The sequence below is a fragment of the Vipera ursinii genome (genome assembly GCF_947247035.1).
Source record: "Vipera ursinii genome assembly, chromosome: 2".
NCBI lineage: Eukaryota > Metazoa > Chordata > Lepidosauria > Squamata > Viperidae > Vipera > Vipera ursinii.
In genome coordinates, this window is record NC_139513.1 from 286,507,039 (window position 1) to 286,526,508 (window position 19,470).

General features: G+C 48.6%; 1 protein-coding gene across 1 annotated transcript; it reads left to right on the top strand.

The window, feature by feature from the left end:
- Positions 1–26: 26 nt before the first annotated feature.
- Positions 27–16,779, top strand: ATP5F1A (ATP synthase F1 subunit alpha). Its single transcript, XM_083354852.1, has 12 exons — positions 27–233; positions 3,180–3,258; positions 4,183–4,352; positions 5,491–5,664; positions 5,758–5,924; positions 6,256–6,404; positions 8,012–8,163; positions 9,573–9,797; positions 12,044–12,151; positions 13,313–13,457; positions 16,217–16,367; positions 16,501–16,779. Exons 1-12 carry the CDS (start codon positions 174–176, stop codon positions 16,580–16,582), a joined length of 1,662 nt encoding a protein of 553 aa, XP_083210978.1. The 5' UTR covers positions 27–173; the 3' UTR covers positions 16,583–16,779.
- The last annotated feature ends 2,691 nt before the right edge of the window (positions 16,780–19,470 follow it).

Consider the following 19,470-nt stretch of genomic DNA (forward strand, 5'->3'; position numbering starts at 1 on the left):
GGAAAGGGGCGTGGCCTGAGGGGGTCTATGTGCGTGAGGTAAAGCCGGCCGCCGAGAGGGGGCGGAGCGGCGGCCATTTTGCTTTGTGCCTCAGCGCCAGCCGGAGGCCGCGGCGGGTGCAGCGAGAGCCGAGAATCCGCACCGTCTCTTCTTCCGCCCGGCTCGCCGCGACGATGCTCTCCGTGCGCGTGGTGGCCGCGCTCGCCCGGGCCCTGCCCCGCCAGGCCGGCATGGTGAGCGACGGGGCGAGAAGGGCCGGTCCTGACGCCGCTAACGCCGCCGCCGCCGCCATCTTGGGCTCGGGCCTGGCGGTGACATTGAGGCGGCGGCGGCGGCGGCGGCGTCGTCCTCCTCCGTTGCTGCTCCGGGCCTGCCCTCCGGCCTCTCCCCGCGCGGCTCTCGCCGTTTCTGGGCCTCGCGGCGCCCCGGGGCCTTTAGCCTCGGCCTGGCGGTGACCCCGGCAAGGTCATCCCTCCGCCGGGCTCCTCTGCAGCCGGCGAGCCTGGGCGGGCGGGAGGGAGGGAGAAGCCCCTTGAGAGCCTGAGCGAGGCCTGCTCGTCTCCCCCGGGTCGTGTTTCTGGGCTGGGGTCGGGGGTCCCTGCGCCGTCTCTGTCAGAGGAAGGTCAGCCTCGCTTGGGGCTGCCCCGCTTTCCATCTCTCGCCGTGGCTGATGGGCCTTGTGCTCCCGGCTAGCTGGATGGAGGAAAGGAGACTTTCCATTCGTGCGCGCGCCTCTTCTGCAGGTAGTCCTCGACTTACGACCGTTCCTTTCTAACGACCGTCCAGAGTTACAACAGCCCGGGAGGAAAAATGCGACTTGGTTAGGACCGTTTTTTTTTTTCCACACTCTCCGATCTTTGCAGCATCCCTTGTGGTCACATGACCAAAATTAAGAGCCCACCCCACCCCCCCCCCCGGCAACTGATTCGGACTTACGACGCTTTGCAGCGTCCCCACGTCGCGTGATACCCCTTTGGCGACCTCCTGACCAGTAAAAAGTCATTGGGGGGAAGCCAGATTCGCTTAACCACCATGTGGCTAACTTCACACCACTGCGAGGATTCACTTAACAACCGTGTTGCTAACTTGTAACAACTGTCGCAAGACAGATCCTAAAATCTCAGTAACTCCTCATTTGGGGACTGGCAACTGACTCATACTTACGACGGTTTGCAGCGTCCCCAAGGCACGTGATCCCCTTTGGTGACCTCCTGACAAGTAAAAAGTCATGGGGGGGAAGCCAGGTTCGCTTAACAACCGGGTTACTAATATAGCCACGGCAGTGATTCACTTAACGGGGGCAAAAAAAAAAAAGGCTGCAAAATGGGGCAAAGCTCCATGTCTCGCTTAACGACAGAAATTTTAGGCTCAGTCATGGCCATATGTTGAGGACTGTCTGTACCAGGCGCAACACTGCCTGATGGGTTTTGATGACCTTGGAGGTCTTCAGGCAAGAGGACCTGCTACTGTTGCCATTCGTTATCTATGGATCATAGATAACCCACATTTTCTAATGAAATAAAGGAATTTTTTCCCCCCTCTGCATTGGGAGGGTGGGGGGAGACGGGTCTGCATTGCAGGCTTGTCCTCTTGCTGTCTCCCCCTGAAAAGTCCGATTTGCAGCCCTTGGAAGCATTTGCTTCTTTCCTTTCAAAATCTGGAAGTGGGGAAGGGGAAGCCTTGGCTTGAAATCTTCAATGAAGAGAGTTCTGAGCTTCTTTTGACCTTGGGTGCAATTTTGACTTAAGGCAGTATTCGCACCGATGACTTTGCTGCTACAATTTAGTCAGGGGTTTTGTTAGCGCTATCCCTTCGGGTGGTTGCCACGACTTTAAAAGTCTGTGCATCTGTCCTCGTTTTCTCCAGCTATTGCAGTGGAGAAGTAGCATCTTTAAAGACTAACCATCAGTTCAGTATACTATGTTATTGGACTAGTCTAGTGATTCCTGACCTTTTCTTTGCCACAGACCCCCCCCCCTTTAAATACTTTAAAGCCGTAGACTGTATGAAGCCTTTGCGGACCGCCGCCCCCTTATGTGATGACATTGTGGTCTCCCAGGGATGTGTCGACCACAGGTTGAAAACCACTGGTCTAGTGCAGCAACATAGTATATTGAATTGTTTGTTGGTCTCTAAAAAGACACTGCTTTTGACATTGTTAAAGCAGCAGCAAACGTTTGGAATACATTTTAAATGGGAGCGCAGCAAAAACTGCACAGGTGGCAGAATCCATTTATATCATATTCATAAATGGAATGTTTCAAACATTATTCCATGGAATTCTGCCATCTCCCGAAGAGAAGAGAATAGATGTGTATTGAACCGGTATTAGGCATTTCAAAGGAAAGGAGAAGCCTTTTGAACTGGGGAAACAAAAGGGGGGGCTAGCATTTGGCTTTTGTCACGGAAGAGAGCAATAAACATGAAGGGTCCTAAATTCCTTTTTCCCACGAGATGGATGATATGAGAGAAAGGATGGGGGACTGACCAAATGGGGTTAAGGGGGGTTAAACCGGGAACTCTTTATAAGGGTTTACTTCGTGGGATAATATTAAGTCCTGTCTCATTTCCTACAACCAAGCATGTCATAGTAAAGATTCTTTTTGGAATAGATTTGACTCCAAGAATTTTGTCTTCCTAAGACGTGGTTTGGGGTGGGTCCTGACAACAGGTACACTTTAGATTTTAGACACAGGGAGCCTTAAGATCCCTGTTTGGATATTAGTAAGATTTTTTTCCTGAAGGTTAATGCAGAGAATGAGGGCTATGAATAAGCTTCTGCAGGATGAGGGTTGTAAATGAGCAGCATTTGGAAATAATGCACCTGAAAGCTTTGTTCCCAAGCTTTTGCAGAAAGGGGAGATGCTATTAAATGCTTTTTAAAAGTAAATCATACAACTTTAATCTCTTTTGATTCCTAAAAAGGTCTTTGGAGAGAAATCCTAGCTGAGGGCCACTCTTTAAAATCACCTCATTTTTTTCCTGGCATCCTTGACAGAGGGCAGACAGATGAGCCTCATAAAACACACAGCTGCTTTAAAGAATGCTTACTGTGTAGTTTTGTATATAAATAATGTATTGCAGTACGGTCATAAATGATAACTTTTAACTCAAAAATTTTCCAGAAAAATAAGATCTGAGTTTCAAACGGGAGACCCTGTGGTTTTTCTTTGTCTTAGGTGTCGAGGAATGCTTTGGGCACATCATTTGTAGCAACAAGGAACTTCCACGCCTCCAAAACGACTCTACAGAAAACTGGTAAACAGTGTGCGGTCTTGCTTTTGATAATAAAATAGCTCTTGGCTTTATCTCTAAATTAAATGTGTTTCTCTTGCAGCTTTTTAGTTGTTTGACATTTTGGTATTCATTCCTTCGTTCAATTTCTATAACTGCCCAATTCAACCGAGTGACTTTCCCTGACGTTGCAGAGTATGGGTGCTGGTTGGATTCATGTCCCAGCAAGAGTGAAATGAAACTGTTTTTTAAATGACCAAAGCAAAGCAGAATTTGCCATGCTGTGTTCACTCGCTAATTGTTCACCATCCCACAGTTTGCTGGAATTTATTTGAATTTCTGGCTTGGATAGACTGCACTTCAGTTCTTAAAGCTAACCAAGGCAAAAATACTGCAATACATCCTGAGTATTGCTAATACTTGTGAGCTTTGTAGACTTAAGAGATAAAGCTAATAAATAGATAAAGCTAATAAAGTATGTATTAGCTTAAGTACCCTATTCAGCTTGCCCACATTTAGTTTTATTCTACATTCGGGTGTCTTCTGCAGAGAAATTGGCTGTCTTGAAAATACCAAATTGGAATATATATTTTTTGTGTGTAAATGAGAATGATCTCAATTAGCTTATTCATTTTAGTAACTGTACATAGCTTTCATAGAGGTGCGTAATGTGCACCTTTATTGAAGCTATATAATTTGATGTGATGGAGAGAGAGAGAGAGAAAATCTCCAGTTCTCAGATTTTTTTTTATAACAATTGCTTGAAAGCAAACAGGACCCACTTTGTAAAACTTCCATGTTTGCCTGCTGTAGGAACTTTTTCATCTTCCATCTTTGATTTTGTTTTCTTTTGTTGGATGGAACTGCCTGCTCCTTGACTGTCAAAACACGCGATTTGAACCAGGGCTGTTTAAAAGTCCGCCTTAATATCGGTCTGTGTTCTTCTAGGCACTGCCGAAGTATCTTCCATTCTTGAGGAACGTATTCTGGGGGCCGACACATCGGCCGAACTGCAGGAAACTGGCCGCGTGCTTTCCATCGGCGACGGCATCGCCCGTGTGTACGGTCTGAAAAATGTTCAAGCAGAAGAAATGGTGGAATTCTCATCCGGGTTGAAGGTCAGTCTTCATATCCAAGTTTGCATTAAGAAAACTTAATTGTAATGATTTTTTTCTCTGCCCATTTTGTTACTGTGCGAAAGGAATGTGATGGAAATGCCGTTTAAAGCAACACATTGAGGAGGAGCTTTGCCCCTTTAGTGTCTGAAGATGCCTTTGGGTGTTGGGTGTTACCTCTGATTGCTAACCGTTAATATTTTCATTTGACAATATACGCAGAATATATTTGCGGAACTATATCCTCAAGGCAGTGCTCGCTTATATTTTATAATGTACAGGTAGCCCTTAACTTATGACAGATTGCTTAGTGCACTGATGATGTTACCTACTTTGGGTCATGAAAGGTCTGCCAGAAAACAACCAAGGCCAGAGAGCACCAAGGACCCCACAGGTCTCCTCCTCCTCCTCCTCCTCTCTTCAAGCCCCCCTCCCTTCTAGCACTGATGATGTTACCTACTTTGGGTCATGAAAGGTCTGCCAGAAAACAACCAAGGCCAGAGAGCACCAAGGACCCCACAGGTCTCCTCCTCCTCCTCCTCCTCCTCCTCTCTTCAAGCCCCCCTCCCTTCTAGCACTGATGATGTTACCTACTTTGGGTCATGAAACGTCTGCCAGAAAACAACCAAGGCCAGAGAGCACCAAGGATCCTTACAAATATTCTCCTTTCTCACTGCTTAGTGACCCTTACACTAGAACAGATCCTGAAGACGAATCTTCAAGACCTGGATTTGAAGTTGTGGCATTCATGTGTGTCCACTCTGGCCATTTTCAGTGTCTTGTGGTTACATGGCTGCCATTTATGATGATATTTCTGGAAACCGACATTTGCCTCTGCTTTCTGGGGGGAGGGGGGGGACTCCCGGAGAGTGAACAACGGTTTGCTTAACAGCCGCCCCAAAAAACGGTCACAAAACGGCATGGTCACACGGCGACCTGCTTTCTAGCTTTCGTGACTTGCAAGACTTGCAAGCAAACCTGTGGGCTCGATTACCGTCATAAGGCGAGGACTACCTATGATGTACCGCTTCTCTTATTGGCACGAATCTGGGCTTCTCGGGAAGGTGTCCCACTGGATCTCTCTCCTATGGGTTTTCCTAAATGGACACCCCCCTCCATTTTGAGTTTTCTCTTTGCTTAGGGCATGTCTCTGAACTTGGAGCCTGACAACGTGGGCGTGGTAGTCTTTGGCAACGACAGGTTGATCAAGGAAGGGGACATTGTGAAGAGGACCGGGGCCATTGTGGACGTGCCCGTCGGGGAGGAGCTACTGGGGCGCGTGGTGGATGCTCTGGGGAATCCCATCGATGGAAAGGTAGGTGCGGGAAGCAGGTGGCTGTTGAGGTCGGGGGCCCGTTGGTGAGGAGCGGATGTGAAAGCGTGACTCTTGTCGCCTTGCTTTTTAAAGGGCCCCATCACTTCCAAAACCCGCAGGAGGGTTGGTCTGAAGGCTCCCGGGATCATCCCCAGGATCTCCGTCCGTGAGCCCATGCAAACTGGCATCAAGGCAGTAGACAGCCTGGTGCCCATTGGCCGTGGGCAGCGTGAGCTGATCATTGGAGACAGGCAGACTGGGTAAGAAATAGAAGTCGCCCCGGCTATTGTGAATTCTTAGCTTTGGGAATCTTTCTTTACACAGGGATCCCCCAGGGCAGGGGTAGGCAACCTCGGCTCTTTTATGACTCATGGACTTCAACTCCCAGAGGAATTCTGGGAGTTGAAGTCCATGAGTCAAAAGAGCCGAGGTTGCCTACCCTTGCCCCAGGGCATCGGATTCAAAAACATCGTCGTTGTAACGCAAAATTAATAGGGGGGGATCCTCAGTTTTTCCTGAAACCGAACGTGTAGCCCGCCAAGTTAATTTGGGGGCGATGAGACGTTGACTGTGAACGTGTTCAATTTGCAGCAAAACTGCCATTGCGATCGATACTATAATTAACCAGAAACGGTTTAATGAGGGGACCGACGAGAAGAAGAAGCTGTACTGTATCTATGTTGCCATCGGTCAGAAGAGATCGACCGTTGCTCAGCTGGTGAAGAGGCTCACCGACACAGGTAGCGGCCTTTCGTTCGCCCAAAACTTTGGGCTTGCCGAAGTGTGTAGTGTCCAGAGCAGCCTTAGGCTCCATCTTCTGAGTTTTCCTTAAATATAAAAGTTCTAGGTTGACCGGCATTATTCCTCAAACATGTCTGTAAAGTTCACTTTTTATCAGGTTGGCTTGTCATCAAGACAGGTGTGTCCAACCTGTGTCCTATGTGCCACATCCAGCCTTGGCAGCAACTCCACAAGATTATACACCTTTAGTTTATTTACACACAAACTTAGATTAAACATTTTACCTGTGTCCCGAGACAATTCCTCTTCATTGGTTGTGGGCCAGGCAAGCCAAAATGTTGGGCACACCTAGTTTATGGCTTAGCTCGCGTAATGAAATAATGCTTTTGGGGGTCAGTAAAGTGTTGAAGATGGGGGTAGTTAACGAATTGTAAGAGTGATTGTTCCAATTAAATAGAGCAGGGATCTTCAAATTCTGCTCTTTTATGACTCTTGGACTTCAACTCCCAGAATTCCTGAGCCAGCCACGCTGATTGGAAAGGGAGAGGTTTCCAAGCTGAGCCACGCTGGCTCATGAATTCTGGGAGTTGAAGTCCACCAGTCATGAAGGGGGCCATAGTTCCCCCATGCTGGCTCAGGAATTCTGGGAGTTGAAGTCCACCAGTCATGAAGGGGCCATAGTTCCCCCATGCTGGCTCAGGAATTCTGGGAGTTGAAGTCCACCAGTCATGAAGGGGCCATAGTTCCCCCATGCTGGCTCAGGAATTCTGGGAGTTGAAGTCTACCAGTCATGAAGGGGCCATAGTTCCCCCATGCTGGCTCAGGAATTCTGGGAGTTGAAGTCCACCAGTCATAAAGGGGCCGTAGTTCCCCCATGCTGGCTCAGGAATTCTGGGAGTTGAAGTCCACCAGTCATAAAGGGGCCGTAGTTCCCCCATGCTGGCTCAGGAATTCTGGGAGTTGAAGTCCACCAGTCATGAAGGGGCCATAGTTCCCCCATGCTGGCTCAGGAATTCTGGGAGTTGAAGTCTACCAGTCATGAAGGGGCCATAGTTCCCCCATGCTGACTCAGGCATTCTGGGAGTTGTCCACATGTGAAGGGGGGCATAGTTCCCCCATGCTGGCTCAGGAATTCTGGGAGTTGAAGTCCACCAGTCATAAAGGAGCCAAGGTGGTCTACCTCTGGGATAGGTGTTACAATTCGACCTTTACGGTCTAACTGCTTCTGGTGTGACCACAGTGCGCTCATCCCAGGTGCTTAGAAATTTCCTGAGAGGACATTCTTGGAACTATATGTCTTATAGTTTGTACCAGTGCCCCACAGTCGCACTGCGAGCTCTCGGCCATTCCCTCGTGGCCGGGTTCTCCTGTGTAGGCTTGAATAAATGTTCACTGCTGCAAGCCTATGAATGGCGCCCCGGTTGTTTGTGCCCGACACTGACAGCATGAAACGCTGCTGAGTGCCAAGGAGAGAAACTGGATTATCTTTGGACCTCGGTTCCAAAAAGTGACTTGTAAGGAATCAAATATGTTGGGGGGTGGGGAGTTCCTCTCCTGGCGAAGCTGCCTCCATCTTCATTGACCTTGGTCATCTCTCTTCTTTCAGATGCCATGAAGTACACAATCGTGGTTTCGGCCACAGCCTCTGATGCTGCCCCCCTCCAGTACTTGGCCCCTTACTCCGGTTGTTCCATGGGTGAATACTTCAGAGACAATGGCAAACACGCCTTGATCATCTACGATGACTTATCTAAGCAGGTTGGAACCTTGGCTTGGCCTCCGAATTAAGGGGAAAGGGTCTCTCCGAATCGAGGGGAAGGGGAGCCTCCAAATTAAGGGGAAGGGGAGCCATCGAATTAAGGGGAAGGGGAGCCTCCGAATTAAGGGGAGGGGGAGCCTCCGAATTAAGGGGAAGGGGAGCCATCGAATTGAGGGGAAGGGGAGCCTCCAAATCAAGGGGAGGTGGAGCCTCCGAATTAAGGGGAAGGGGAGCCTCTGAATTAAGGGGAGGGGGAGCCTCCGAATCAAGGGGAGGGGGAGCCTCCAAATCAAGGGGAGGGGGAGCCTCTGAATTAAGGGGAAGGAGAGCCTCCGAATTAAGGGGAGGGGGAGCCTCCGAATCAAGGGGAGGGGGAGCCTCCGAATCAAGGGGAAGAGGAGCCTCCGAATCAAGGGGAAGGGGAGCCTCCGAATTAAGGGGAAGGGGACTCTGAATCAAGGGGAGGGGGAGCCTCCGAATTAAGGGGAGGGGGAGCCTCCAAATTAAGGGGAGGGGGAGCCTCCGAATCAAGGGGAGGGGGAGCCTCCGAATTAAGGGGAAGGGGAGCCTCCGAATTAAGGGGAGGGGGAGCCTCTGAATTAAGGGGAGGGGGAGCCTCCGAATCAAGGGGAAGAGGAGCCTCCGAATCAAGGGGAAGGGGAGCCTCCGAATTAAGGGGAAGGGGACTCTGAATTAAGGGGAGGGGGAGCCTCCGAATTAAGGGGAGGGGGAGCCTCCGAATCAAGGGGAGGGGGAGCCTCCGAATCAAGGGGAGGGGGAGCCTCCGAATCAAGGGGAGGGGGAGCCTCCGAATTAAGGGGAGGGGGAGCCTCCGAATTAAGGGGAAGGAGAGCCTCCGAATCAAGGGGAAGGAGAGCCTCCGAATCAAGGGGAGGGGGAGCCTCCGAATCAAGGGGAGGGGGAGCCTCCGAATTAAGGGGAGGGGGAGCCTCCGAATTAAGGGGAGGGGGAGCCTCCGAATCAAGGGGAGGGGGAGCCTCCGAATCAAGGGGAGGGGGAGCCTCCGAATCAAGGGGAGGGGGAGCCTCCGAATTAAGGGGAGGGGGAGCCTCCGAATTAAGGGGAAGGAGAGCCTCCGAATCAAGGGGAAGGAGAGCCTCCGAATCAAGGGGAGGGGGAGCCTCCGAATCAAGGGGAGGGGGAGCCTCCGAATCAAGGGGAGGGGGAGCCTCCGAATTAAGGGGAGGGGGAGCCTCCGAATTAAGGGGACGGGTTCTCTGCGACAGACGGCAACTCTGCTCTCTTGCTCAACAGCCTCCGAATTGGGAGGGGGAGCCTCCGAATTAAGGGGAAGGGGTCTCTGAATCAAGGGGAAGGGGAGCCTCCGAATTAAGGGGAAGGGGTCTCTCTGCGACAGACACGGCAACTCTGCTCTCTTGATCAACAGGCCGTGGCCTACCGTCAGATGTCTCTCCTGCTGCGCCGTCCCCCTGGCCGCGAGGCCTACCCGGGCGATGTGTTCTACCTCCACTCTCGCCTCCTGGAAAGAGCAGCCAAGATGAACGATGCCTTTGGAGGCGGGTCCCTGACCGCCCTCCCCGTCATCGAGACCCAAGCGGGCGACGTGTCGGCCTACATTCCCACCAACGTGATCTCCATCACCGATGGGCAGGTAGGCTCCCCAATGACACGCCAGCTGGCAAGAGGAGCGGTTATTGGGCCCAGCGGGGTGTCGCTTTTTTAAAAACCCAGCGCTGCTTCCCCCAAAGATGCATTTTCACAAGGCAAAACTGGACGAGTGAAGGGACGGTGACAGGTCTTGGGGAAAAGGACGACGGAGAGCTCACCCCAAGCAGAAAATAATGTTTTAGCCAAAGGACTGGATTTTGCAGCAACACCAGAACATCTTACCAATCGTAGATCTCCTCACAGTCACAGAGTCAGCCATTGGGGACAGTAAACTGGCAGAACCATTAAGGATGACGGTATCTGCAGCCCTCGGCAGGGCCAAAACACCCTCTTCCGGCCTCACAATTCAAGAAAGGTGACCCAAACGTCACCATCCTGATAAAGGAAGCTGCGCAATCATCCTGAGCACAGAAGAATGCAGAGAAGAGTAACAAAGATGATCAGGGGGCTGGAGGCTAAAACATATAAAGAACAGTTGCTGGAATTGGGAATGTCCAGTTTAACGAAGAGAAGGACCTGGAGGGGGGACAGGATAGCAGCGTTCCAGTCTCTCAGGGGCTGCCCCCCAAAAGAAGAGGGAGTCAAGCTATTCTCCAAAGGCCCTGAAGGCAGGAGAAGAAGCAACGGATAGAAACTCATCCAGGAGAGAAGCAACCTAGAACTAAGGAGAAACTTCCTGACACCTAGAACAATTAACCAGTGGAAGAACCTGCCTCCAGAAGCTCTGAATGCTCCAACACTGGAAGTTTTTAAGAAGAGACTGGACAGCCCTTTGTCTGAAACGGTACAGGGTTTCCTGCCTGAGCAGGGGGGGTTGGACTAGAGGACCTCCAAGGTCCCTTCCGACTTTATTTTGACTACACCAAGGTGAACAGTCTTCTGAGGGGCGCTGCCATGTCTGAGACTCTGAAGATTGATCCCACCAGCAGTTACAAGAAAAGGGGTCATTGATTTGTTGCAACGAAGAAGTCCACTTGCCTCGTGAAAAAGCATCTTTGGGACGACTGTGACTCAGATGGCTGAAAAGTCTCAATAGGCACTGGGCTATACTTCTCTTTTGGCAGTGTTACACAAAGTCCACAGTAAGGTAGGAAGGAATAGTAAGTCAAAAACATTTTTTTTTAAAAAAAAAAGTGGGGGATATAGTTAAATCTGCTTTATACAGGTAATCTTCGACTTACGAGCCCAATTGAGCCCAAAGTTTCTGTTGTTCAGCAAGACAGTTATCAAGTGAGATTTTTCTGACTTTTACGACCTTTCTTGCTATACAGTTGTTAAGTTAGCAACACGGTTGTTAAGTGAATCCGGCTTCCCCCCGTTGATTTTTGCTTGTCCGAAGGTCGCAAAAGGGGATCGTGTGACGCCCCTGGGACGCTGCGACCGTCATAAAGACGAGTCGGTGGCCAAGCGTCTGAATTTTGATTACGTGGCCAATGGGGACGCTGCCACGGTCGTAAGTGGAAAAAGGTCATAAGTCACTTTTTTCAGTCCCGTTGTAACTTTGGACGGTCGCTAAATGAACTGTTATAAGCCAAGGACTACCTGTAAGAAGAGTGATTGGGTCCTGCTTTTCTTTTGGAGTAAGTGGCATTATACAAGAAATTAAAAGCGTTATTTTTTAAACACACACACACACACACACACACACATATATATATATATATATATATATATATATATATATATATATATATACACACACACATACATGCATACATACATGTATGTGTGTGTATACACACACATATACATATATACATACACACATATACATATACATATACATATATATTCCTCAGTCTGACATTTTCATAAAACTGCAGGCTTGGATCCAGACCAGGGGTCTTCCAACGTGGCCCTTTTATGACTTGTGAATTTCAACTCCCAGTGTGCCTGGCTGAGGAATTCTGGGAGTTGAAGTCCACAAGTCATAAAAGGGCCACGTTGGAAGACCCCTGAACTAGGAGATACATCTGATGCACCTGATAAATAAATTGGTGTCTTTGGTCATAATTGGCGCAACTGGGTTGACTGTGAATTCTAGTCCCCGCTTGCGAAGGCTGATTAGGTGGCCTTGGCCCAGTGGCTTCTCAGCCCAACCCACCCTCAAAGGGTTGTTGTGGGGAAAACGGGAGGATCAAGCGTTAGGTATGTTTGCCACCTTGAGTCGTTTATAAAAAAAAATTATAAAAGGTGGGAATTAAATAAATACTATCTCTTTCCTGGCAGATCTTCCTGGAAACAGAACTGTTTTACAAAGGTATCCGTCCAGCCATCAACGTGGGTCTGTCTGTGTCTCGTGTCGGTTCGGCTGCCCAGACAAGGGCCATGAAGCAGGTACATGTGAAACGATCACGGTTAGCTGTGAATGCTCCAACACTGGACGTTTTCAAGAAGAGACTTGGACAACCATTTCTCTGAAACGCTACCGAGTTTCCTGCCTGAGCAGAGGGTTGGACTAGATGACCTCCAAGGTCCCTTCCAACTCTTATTATTATTATTATCACCCACTTAATGTATTTGGGACACAACTTAAACATTCCAAGCAGGTTTCCCAGACTCTTTACAATTGGGACAGTATAAAAATTGGCAAGAATGACATCAGGCCAGACTTTTTATGCTTCAAGTAAGACTCCTCAGTAAAAAAAAAAAAAAAAAGTTAAGGAAAGGAAAAGAACGGTCCTCGTTCTGATAAATAAGCTTTAAGCAATTTCCCCTAGTTTATTTATTTTATTTTTATTTATTTATTTTAATTCCATTTATATCCCGCCCTTCTCCGAAGACTCAGGGCGGCTTACAAGCTTAGCAGTAGCCTTCATTCTATGTATATGCCTGCTTAGTAGGGCTTTCACACACACACACACACACACACACACACACACCCAAGCGGCATTTGTAATAATTAAGTCAGCTTAATTGCCCCCAACAATCTGGGTCCTCCTAGTAACAGCTGCTTCCATAAAAGAATAAATGGAGGCTTCTAGGCCAGTGATGGCGAACCTCTTAGAGACCGACTGCCCAAACTGCAACCCAAAACCCACTTATTTATCACTGGGTGCCAGGTGGGCGTGGCCTATGGGGTGGGTGTGGCTCTGGTGATTGTGGAAGATTGGCTGGGTGTGGTCACCTGTCGCTGGTGGGGAGGGACACCTGTGTGGGGGGCGGCTGGTTGAAGAGGGAAAGTTGCCACCTCGGAGACGTGGCGCGGGTGCCCACAGGGAGGGCTCTTGAGTGCCGCCTCTGGCACCCGTGCCATAGGTTCACCACCACTGTTCTAGGCAAACATGCTTTGAGCAAGGAAGGTGTAACATGCTCCATGTTTCTTGTAACGGTTCTGAAACGAGAGGGACAGGCTTTGAAGTTGGGGAAAGGCAGTTGGCTGGGAAAGACTTGATTGGGAGGATAACAGGCTAGCAATTCCAGGAGTAGCGGCAGCTATTTACACTGAAAAGGCTCTGCCTGGAACTCTTTCTTTAAGTGCATCGTCCTATCGCGTAGGTGGCTGGAACCATGAAGCTCGAGTTAGCCCAGTACCGCGAAGTTGCTGCTTTTGCCCAGTTCGGGTCCGATCTGGATGCCGCGACTCAACAGCTGCTCAACCGTGGGGTCCGTTTGACCGAGCTGCTTAAACAAGGGCAATACGGTAAGGAGGACTCCTTTGGTGTACCCCGTGTCCAGTTGCCATTCAGAATTCTAGTCCTCATTAACTTGCGTTTAAAAAAATATATACACTTGAGAACAGAAAGTGTGCAAGCAAGCCCAGGACATTTCTCTGACTACAGGTGGTCCTCAACTTTTCAACCGTTCACAGTTACAGCGGCACAGAAAAAAGAGACGACCGTTTTCCCCACTTAACGATCATGTGGTCACGTGAACAAAATTTGGTCACTTGGCAACTGGCATGTACTTTATGATGGTTGCAATGTCCCGGGGCCACTTTTGGTAACCTTCTGACAAGCCAACTCAGTGGCGAAGCCAGATTTACTTAACAAGCACGTTATTAACAACTGCAGTGATTATTAAGGAAGCGGGTCATAAAATGGAGCAAAATATCATTTAACTCAGGGGTTCCCAAACTTTTGGGCACCAGGGACCAGTTCTGTGGAGAGAGGTTTTTCCACGGACCAGAGAGTGCATGGTTTTGTGTGTTGCCTGCATTCCACAAATGGGACTTCGCTTGTTCATGTGGACCGATTGCTGGTGTGCTTCAACCAAATACCGGTCCACGGACCAGGGGTTGGGGACCCCTGGTTTAAACTGTCACTTAGCAATGGAAATTTGGGGTTGTAAGTCGAGGACCACCTGTATGCAATCCTTATCCTTCCTGTGCAATTCTCTACCATTATCCCTGGTTTAGCATGTCGCTGGACTCCAAAATAATTGTGGTTTTATGCCTTGTGGGTTTGCACAATTATAAATGAGACACAGCCTGGCTACCTGTGTTTCTGTGTTACCTGTGCGGCAAAGGGATCAGGCACAAAAACAGGCTCGTGAGGAGTGGGATATCCCTGGATCTCTCTTGTGAGCGTTATGTACGTAGGAGAAGAGCAGGCTGAGCAGGAAGGAGGGGTTAAGCGTGTCATCAGTTTGCAATCGGCGCGTTGCCTCCAACTATGGACGAATGGTTACAGGAGCTGAGGGAGCTGGCAGAGATGGCAAAATTGACTGTTTTGATGGAGGAAAAAAAATACCTTTGTTTCTATATGGAGACCGCTTCTGGACTCTGTGCTTAAGGTGGAAAAAAATATATATATGAAACTTTGATTCTGGGTTTCGCCGATTAGATTGATCTGTTGTTACAGAAATGGCTAGTTTTTACTATTGTGAAAAAGTAAAAAGTTGAGGCTCAACATTAACACTCTATTCTACTGCAACAGGGGAAGTCGCAAGTCAGTCTCTTTTCTTCCCTTTTCCCTCCCTTTCTTCTCCCGTTTTCCTCCCCATTGTCTCCTCCTATTTGCTTTGTCTTTTACTTTTGTGGGAAGTCAGCCCACAAAGAGGCAGAAAAGCATGCCCAGTTTTTTTTAATAGCCCCAAGTCTCCCTCCCCCAGCAGAAACCAGCTCTGTAGAAATGCAGATGTGATCATCCATTCAGGAAGGTTGGAGGCCTCCAGCTAGAAGATTAAGAAGACAAAGACCCCTAAAATCTACAAACCCCACCCAAAGTCTAAGACTGGACATTATGGGATTAACTCACAGATGCCAAAGGGACACAGGTCAAAATACACGGCACAGGAAATAGCCTCAAACAGGAACAGGAAACAACTCCCAACAAAAGGCTCCAGAGGGTATAAAAACCCACTCCCTCCATGTGCTCGCTCTCTTTTTGCTTCCAGAGCCATCTTCCTGTCTGGCTCTCCTCTTCAATAAACTGCAACCTTCTTCCTAAAGCAGTCGCCATGTTGTGTATTCCTGGCTTGGACTGAACCACGATGGAAGACTATACACACACACACGTATATATACACACACACATCTCCCAGAAGAAGGAAGCTGAAGCCACCAGCCTGATGATGACGGATGGGATTCCGTCGAAACGTTGCTCCTACACCTTCAATTCTACGCGGGGAAAAAACCCGAATGACCAAAGATCCACACATATACATATATACATATACATATACACACATATACATATACATATACATATATATATATATGTATGTATGTATGTAAATTTTTAGATTGCTAACAGAATTAAAGGGATAGTTAAGCATTTAACGTGTGTGTATGTATATGTATATGTGTGTATATGTATATGTATAAAGCCACAAGAGACTTAACTCTAGCACCCCCCTCCCTTCTGTGAATTCCATTGACCCTTAAAGGTAAAGGTTCCCCCGCACATGCGTGCTAGTCGTTTCCGACTCTAGGGGCCGGTGCTCATCTCCGTTTCAAAGCCAAAGAGCCAGCGCTTGTCCGAGGACGTCTCCGTGGTCATGTGGCCGGCATGACTAGACGCCAAAGGCGCACGGAACGCTGTTACCTTCCCACCGGAGTGGTCCCTATTTTTCTGCTTGCATTTTTACATGCTTTCGAACTGCTAGGTTGGCAGAAGCTGGGACGAGTAACAGGCGCTCACTCTGCTACGCGGCACTCGGGATTCGACCTGCCAAACTGCCGACCTTCTGATCGACAAAGCTCAGCGTCCTAACCCACTGAGCCACCTAACCCACTTACCTAGTGCCAATTTAGCTTCAACTGTTAGCAGACTAGATTCTTGGGTATAGGTAGCAATACAAACTCTTGAGCTTTGAACTCAACAAATATTCCTGTTTAATTTCCACCTGACCACGTTATCGCCTTTTGGGTCCAGTCACATTTCAGGATGTGGTTTTTCCTGCTTTGTGGCCAAGCTTTGCTGCTGTGGATTTGACCTTCTCTCTTTCTCTCTGTCTTAGCTCCCATGGCGATTGAGGAACAAGTCGCTGTAATCTATGCCGGGGTCAGGGGCCATCTGGACAAGGTGGATCCTAGCAAGATCACCAAATTTGAGCAGGCTTTCTTGGCCCACGTGCTCAGCAACCACCAGCCCCTGCTCACCACAATCAGGTAAGGGCAACGTGGATCGCAAAAATTTAAAAAGTTTGCTTCCTGCCCGGTACACCCCTCCGTCACGCAAGACTTTCGTGACTACGGTGGATTGGCGAGAGTTGAAATTGTATTTCTTCTTTTATTTTGACAGGACCGAAGGGAAGATCTCTGAGGAAACAGAAGCCAAGTTGAAGGAAATTGTCACGACTTTTCTGTCTACCTTTGAAGCATAAAACTTTTTAGAAAGTTCTGTGCGCCAGGATACCGTATTGCTCGAGTTCCATTTTTCCCAGAGACTTAAAAATATGTGTGAGTTGAGTGTACTGAGAATGTACGGTTCCTGAGGACCTAGCTCTCACCGTGATGGGATCGGGTTGACCGCTGGCAGGATCGTGTACAAACCACATGACAAATAAAATCTTACAGACCATAGAAACTTTGCTCTGATTTTTTTGGGGGGGGGTGGTGGAGGGAGGGAGTTGAGTATAGTAGTATTTAAATGTCTGAAAATGTTTTTCTTTGTATGGATACTGAGAAAACCTCCGTGGCCTTATTTGTTTTTCTTTTTTGGGTAAGGCAGTCATATGCTGCATTAACAGAGGGATAGAATCAAGATCATGTGAAGTGTTAATACCACTGTATACTGCACTGGTGGGACCACCCTTGGAATACCACATCCAGTTTTGGTGGTCACGATGTAAAAAAGATGTTGAGACTCTAGAAAGAGTGCAGAGAAGAGCAACAAGGATGATCAGGGAACAGGAGGCTAAAACATATCAGGAACGGCTGCTGGAATTGGGGATGTCCAATTTAATGAAGAGAAGGACAAGGGGTGACATGATAGCAGTCTTCAAGTAACTCAAGGGCTGCCCCAAAGAAGAGGGAGTCAAGCTATTCTCCAAAGCGCCTGAAGGCAGGACAAGAAGCCACAGATGGAAACTGACAAAGGAGAGAAGCAACCTAGAACTTAGGAGAAACTTCCCGACAGTGAGAACAATCAACCAGTGGAACTCCTTGCCTCCAGAAGCAGTGAAAGCTCCAACACTGGAGGTTTTTAAGAAGAGACTGGACAGCCATTTGTCCAGAATGGTATATGGTCTCCCACTTCAGCACGAGGTTGGACTAGAAGACCTCCAAGGTCTCTTCCAATTCTGTTACTCTTGTTATTCTACAGCTGTTTGGCGCAAGGAACCTGAATCGTGCAGATGCTTATCAGATGGGTAATAATAATAATAAAGCTGGTAGGGACTTTGGAGGTCATCTAGTCCAACCCCCTGCTCAGGCAGGAAACCCTATACCATTTTGTATGTTTATTGCTATTCCGGCCAGACAAATTGCACTCCCTACAAAACACCTAGATAAGCATTTCCAAGATGGCATCACAATAGCACACACTTAACACGTAGTCTGCACATTTAGCTAGTTTACAGTTTACACATCTCACCCTAATGGGATTTTATTTCTGACTTAATGTAATATACAGGTATCCTCAACTTAGGAGCCATTTGTTTCGTGACCAAAGTTACAGTGGGGCACTGGGAAAAGTGTCTTGTGACATTTTTTTCACATGACGGTTGCCGCATTCCCCACAGTGGTGATCAAAATCTCCAGATGCTCAGGAAGCGGTTCATATTTATGATGGCTGCAGTGTCCCAGGTTCATGTCATCAACTTTGATGTCCCGGGATCCATGTGATCAACTGTGGCAAGGGAGGTCCTAAAATGGGGCAAAACTCACTTAAAGGTCTCCCTTACACAACGAAACGTTAGACTCCACTGTGGTCGTAAGTCAAGGACTACCTAGGCCAGGGGTCTTCAAACGTGGCCCTTTTACGACTGGTGGACTCCCAGAATTCCTCAGTCGGCCATTTTGATGAAACTGCAGGCTTGGATCCAGACTCTCAGGGGTCTTCAAACTTGCTTCGACTCCCAGAATCCCCTAGTCGGCCATTTTGATGAAACTGCGGGCTTGGATCCAGACTCTCAGGGGTCTTCAAACTTGGCCCTTTTATGACTGGTGGACTTCAGCTCCCAGAATTCCTCAGTCGGCCATTTTGATGAAACTGTGGGCTTGGATCCAGACCACGGATCTTCAAACTTGGCCGTGGCTGAGGAATTCTGGGAGTTGAAGTCCACCAGTCATAAAAGGGCCAAGTTTGAAGACCCCTGGCCTAGATAAAATGCCCGTAACTCGGCTCCTGCTGGGAAGGACGGAAGGGAGTTTAAGGGTCTGAAAGTCCTCGTTCTTTCTGCCTAGGACTCAGCCTTCCATCCTTCCCAGGTAGGTAAAATGAGGACCCAGATTGTTGGGGGCCAATTAAGCTGACTTTGTAATAATGCCGCTTGGGGTGCGTGTGAAAGCCCTAATAAGCAGGCATATACATAGAATGAAGGCTATTGCCAAGCACATTTGATTTGTGCTTCTTAGATTGTAAGCCGCCCTGAGTCTTCGCAGAAGGGCGGGATATAAATGGGATAAAAATAAAAAAATTAGAGCTTCCTCACAGCTGTGCCATTCCTCCCCTCCCACTCAAGTCACCCGGGATGGGCTCCGCCGATGAGCAAAAGGCCTGGCGCTTAAGGAGCGACCACATGATGCATGAAACCGCAAAAGGTTTGACATACGCATTTCATGTGCTGGCAAGCGAGTTTTCCCCTTCTTCTCTTCCTTCCCTGCCCTTTCCTTTCCTTTCCTTCCTTCTTTCCTTGCTCTAATCTTCCTCCCTTCCTTTTCCTCCCTTTCCTTTCTTCCCTCCCTCCCATTATCCTTCCTTCTTTCATTTTCCTTCTTTCCTCCTTTGCTCTAATCTTCCTTCCTTCCCTCCCTCCCTCCCTCCCTTTCCTTCCTTCCCTCCCTCCCTTTTCCTTCCTTCCTTCCTTCCTTCCTTCCTCTCCCCTCCACTCTCCTTCCCTTCCCTCCCCTTCCTCCCCCCTCCCTTCTTTCTTTGGCAGCTACCTGCTCAAGTTACCTCAGAGATCTTTCCATAGGTTTCACCTGGGCTGCAGTTGGTACAATCTGGGCAAAATGTTTCGGCTGCCTTTTTTAAGGGACTGAGTGGAGAAGAAAAAAGAGAACATCCCCCCCCCTTTTTTTTTTGTCCTGTGCTAAAACCGTAGCACAT

Bases quoted from the DNA above. Each gene is read 5' to 3' on its own strand.
- ATP5F1A (XM_083354852.1), top strand. From the start codon at position 174: ATGCTCTCCGTGCGCGTGGTGGCCGCGCTCGCCCGGGCCCTGCCCCGC. The intron at 4,353-5,490 runs GTCAGTCTTCAT...CTCTTTGCTTAG, and splicing joins AATTCTCATCCGGGTTGAAG to GGCATGTCTCTGAACTTGGA. The intron at 13,458-16,216 runs GTAAGGAGGACT...TCTCTGTCTTAG, and splicing joins GCTTAAACAAGGGCAATACG to CTCCCATGGCGATTGAGGAA.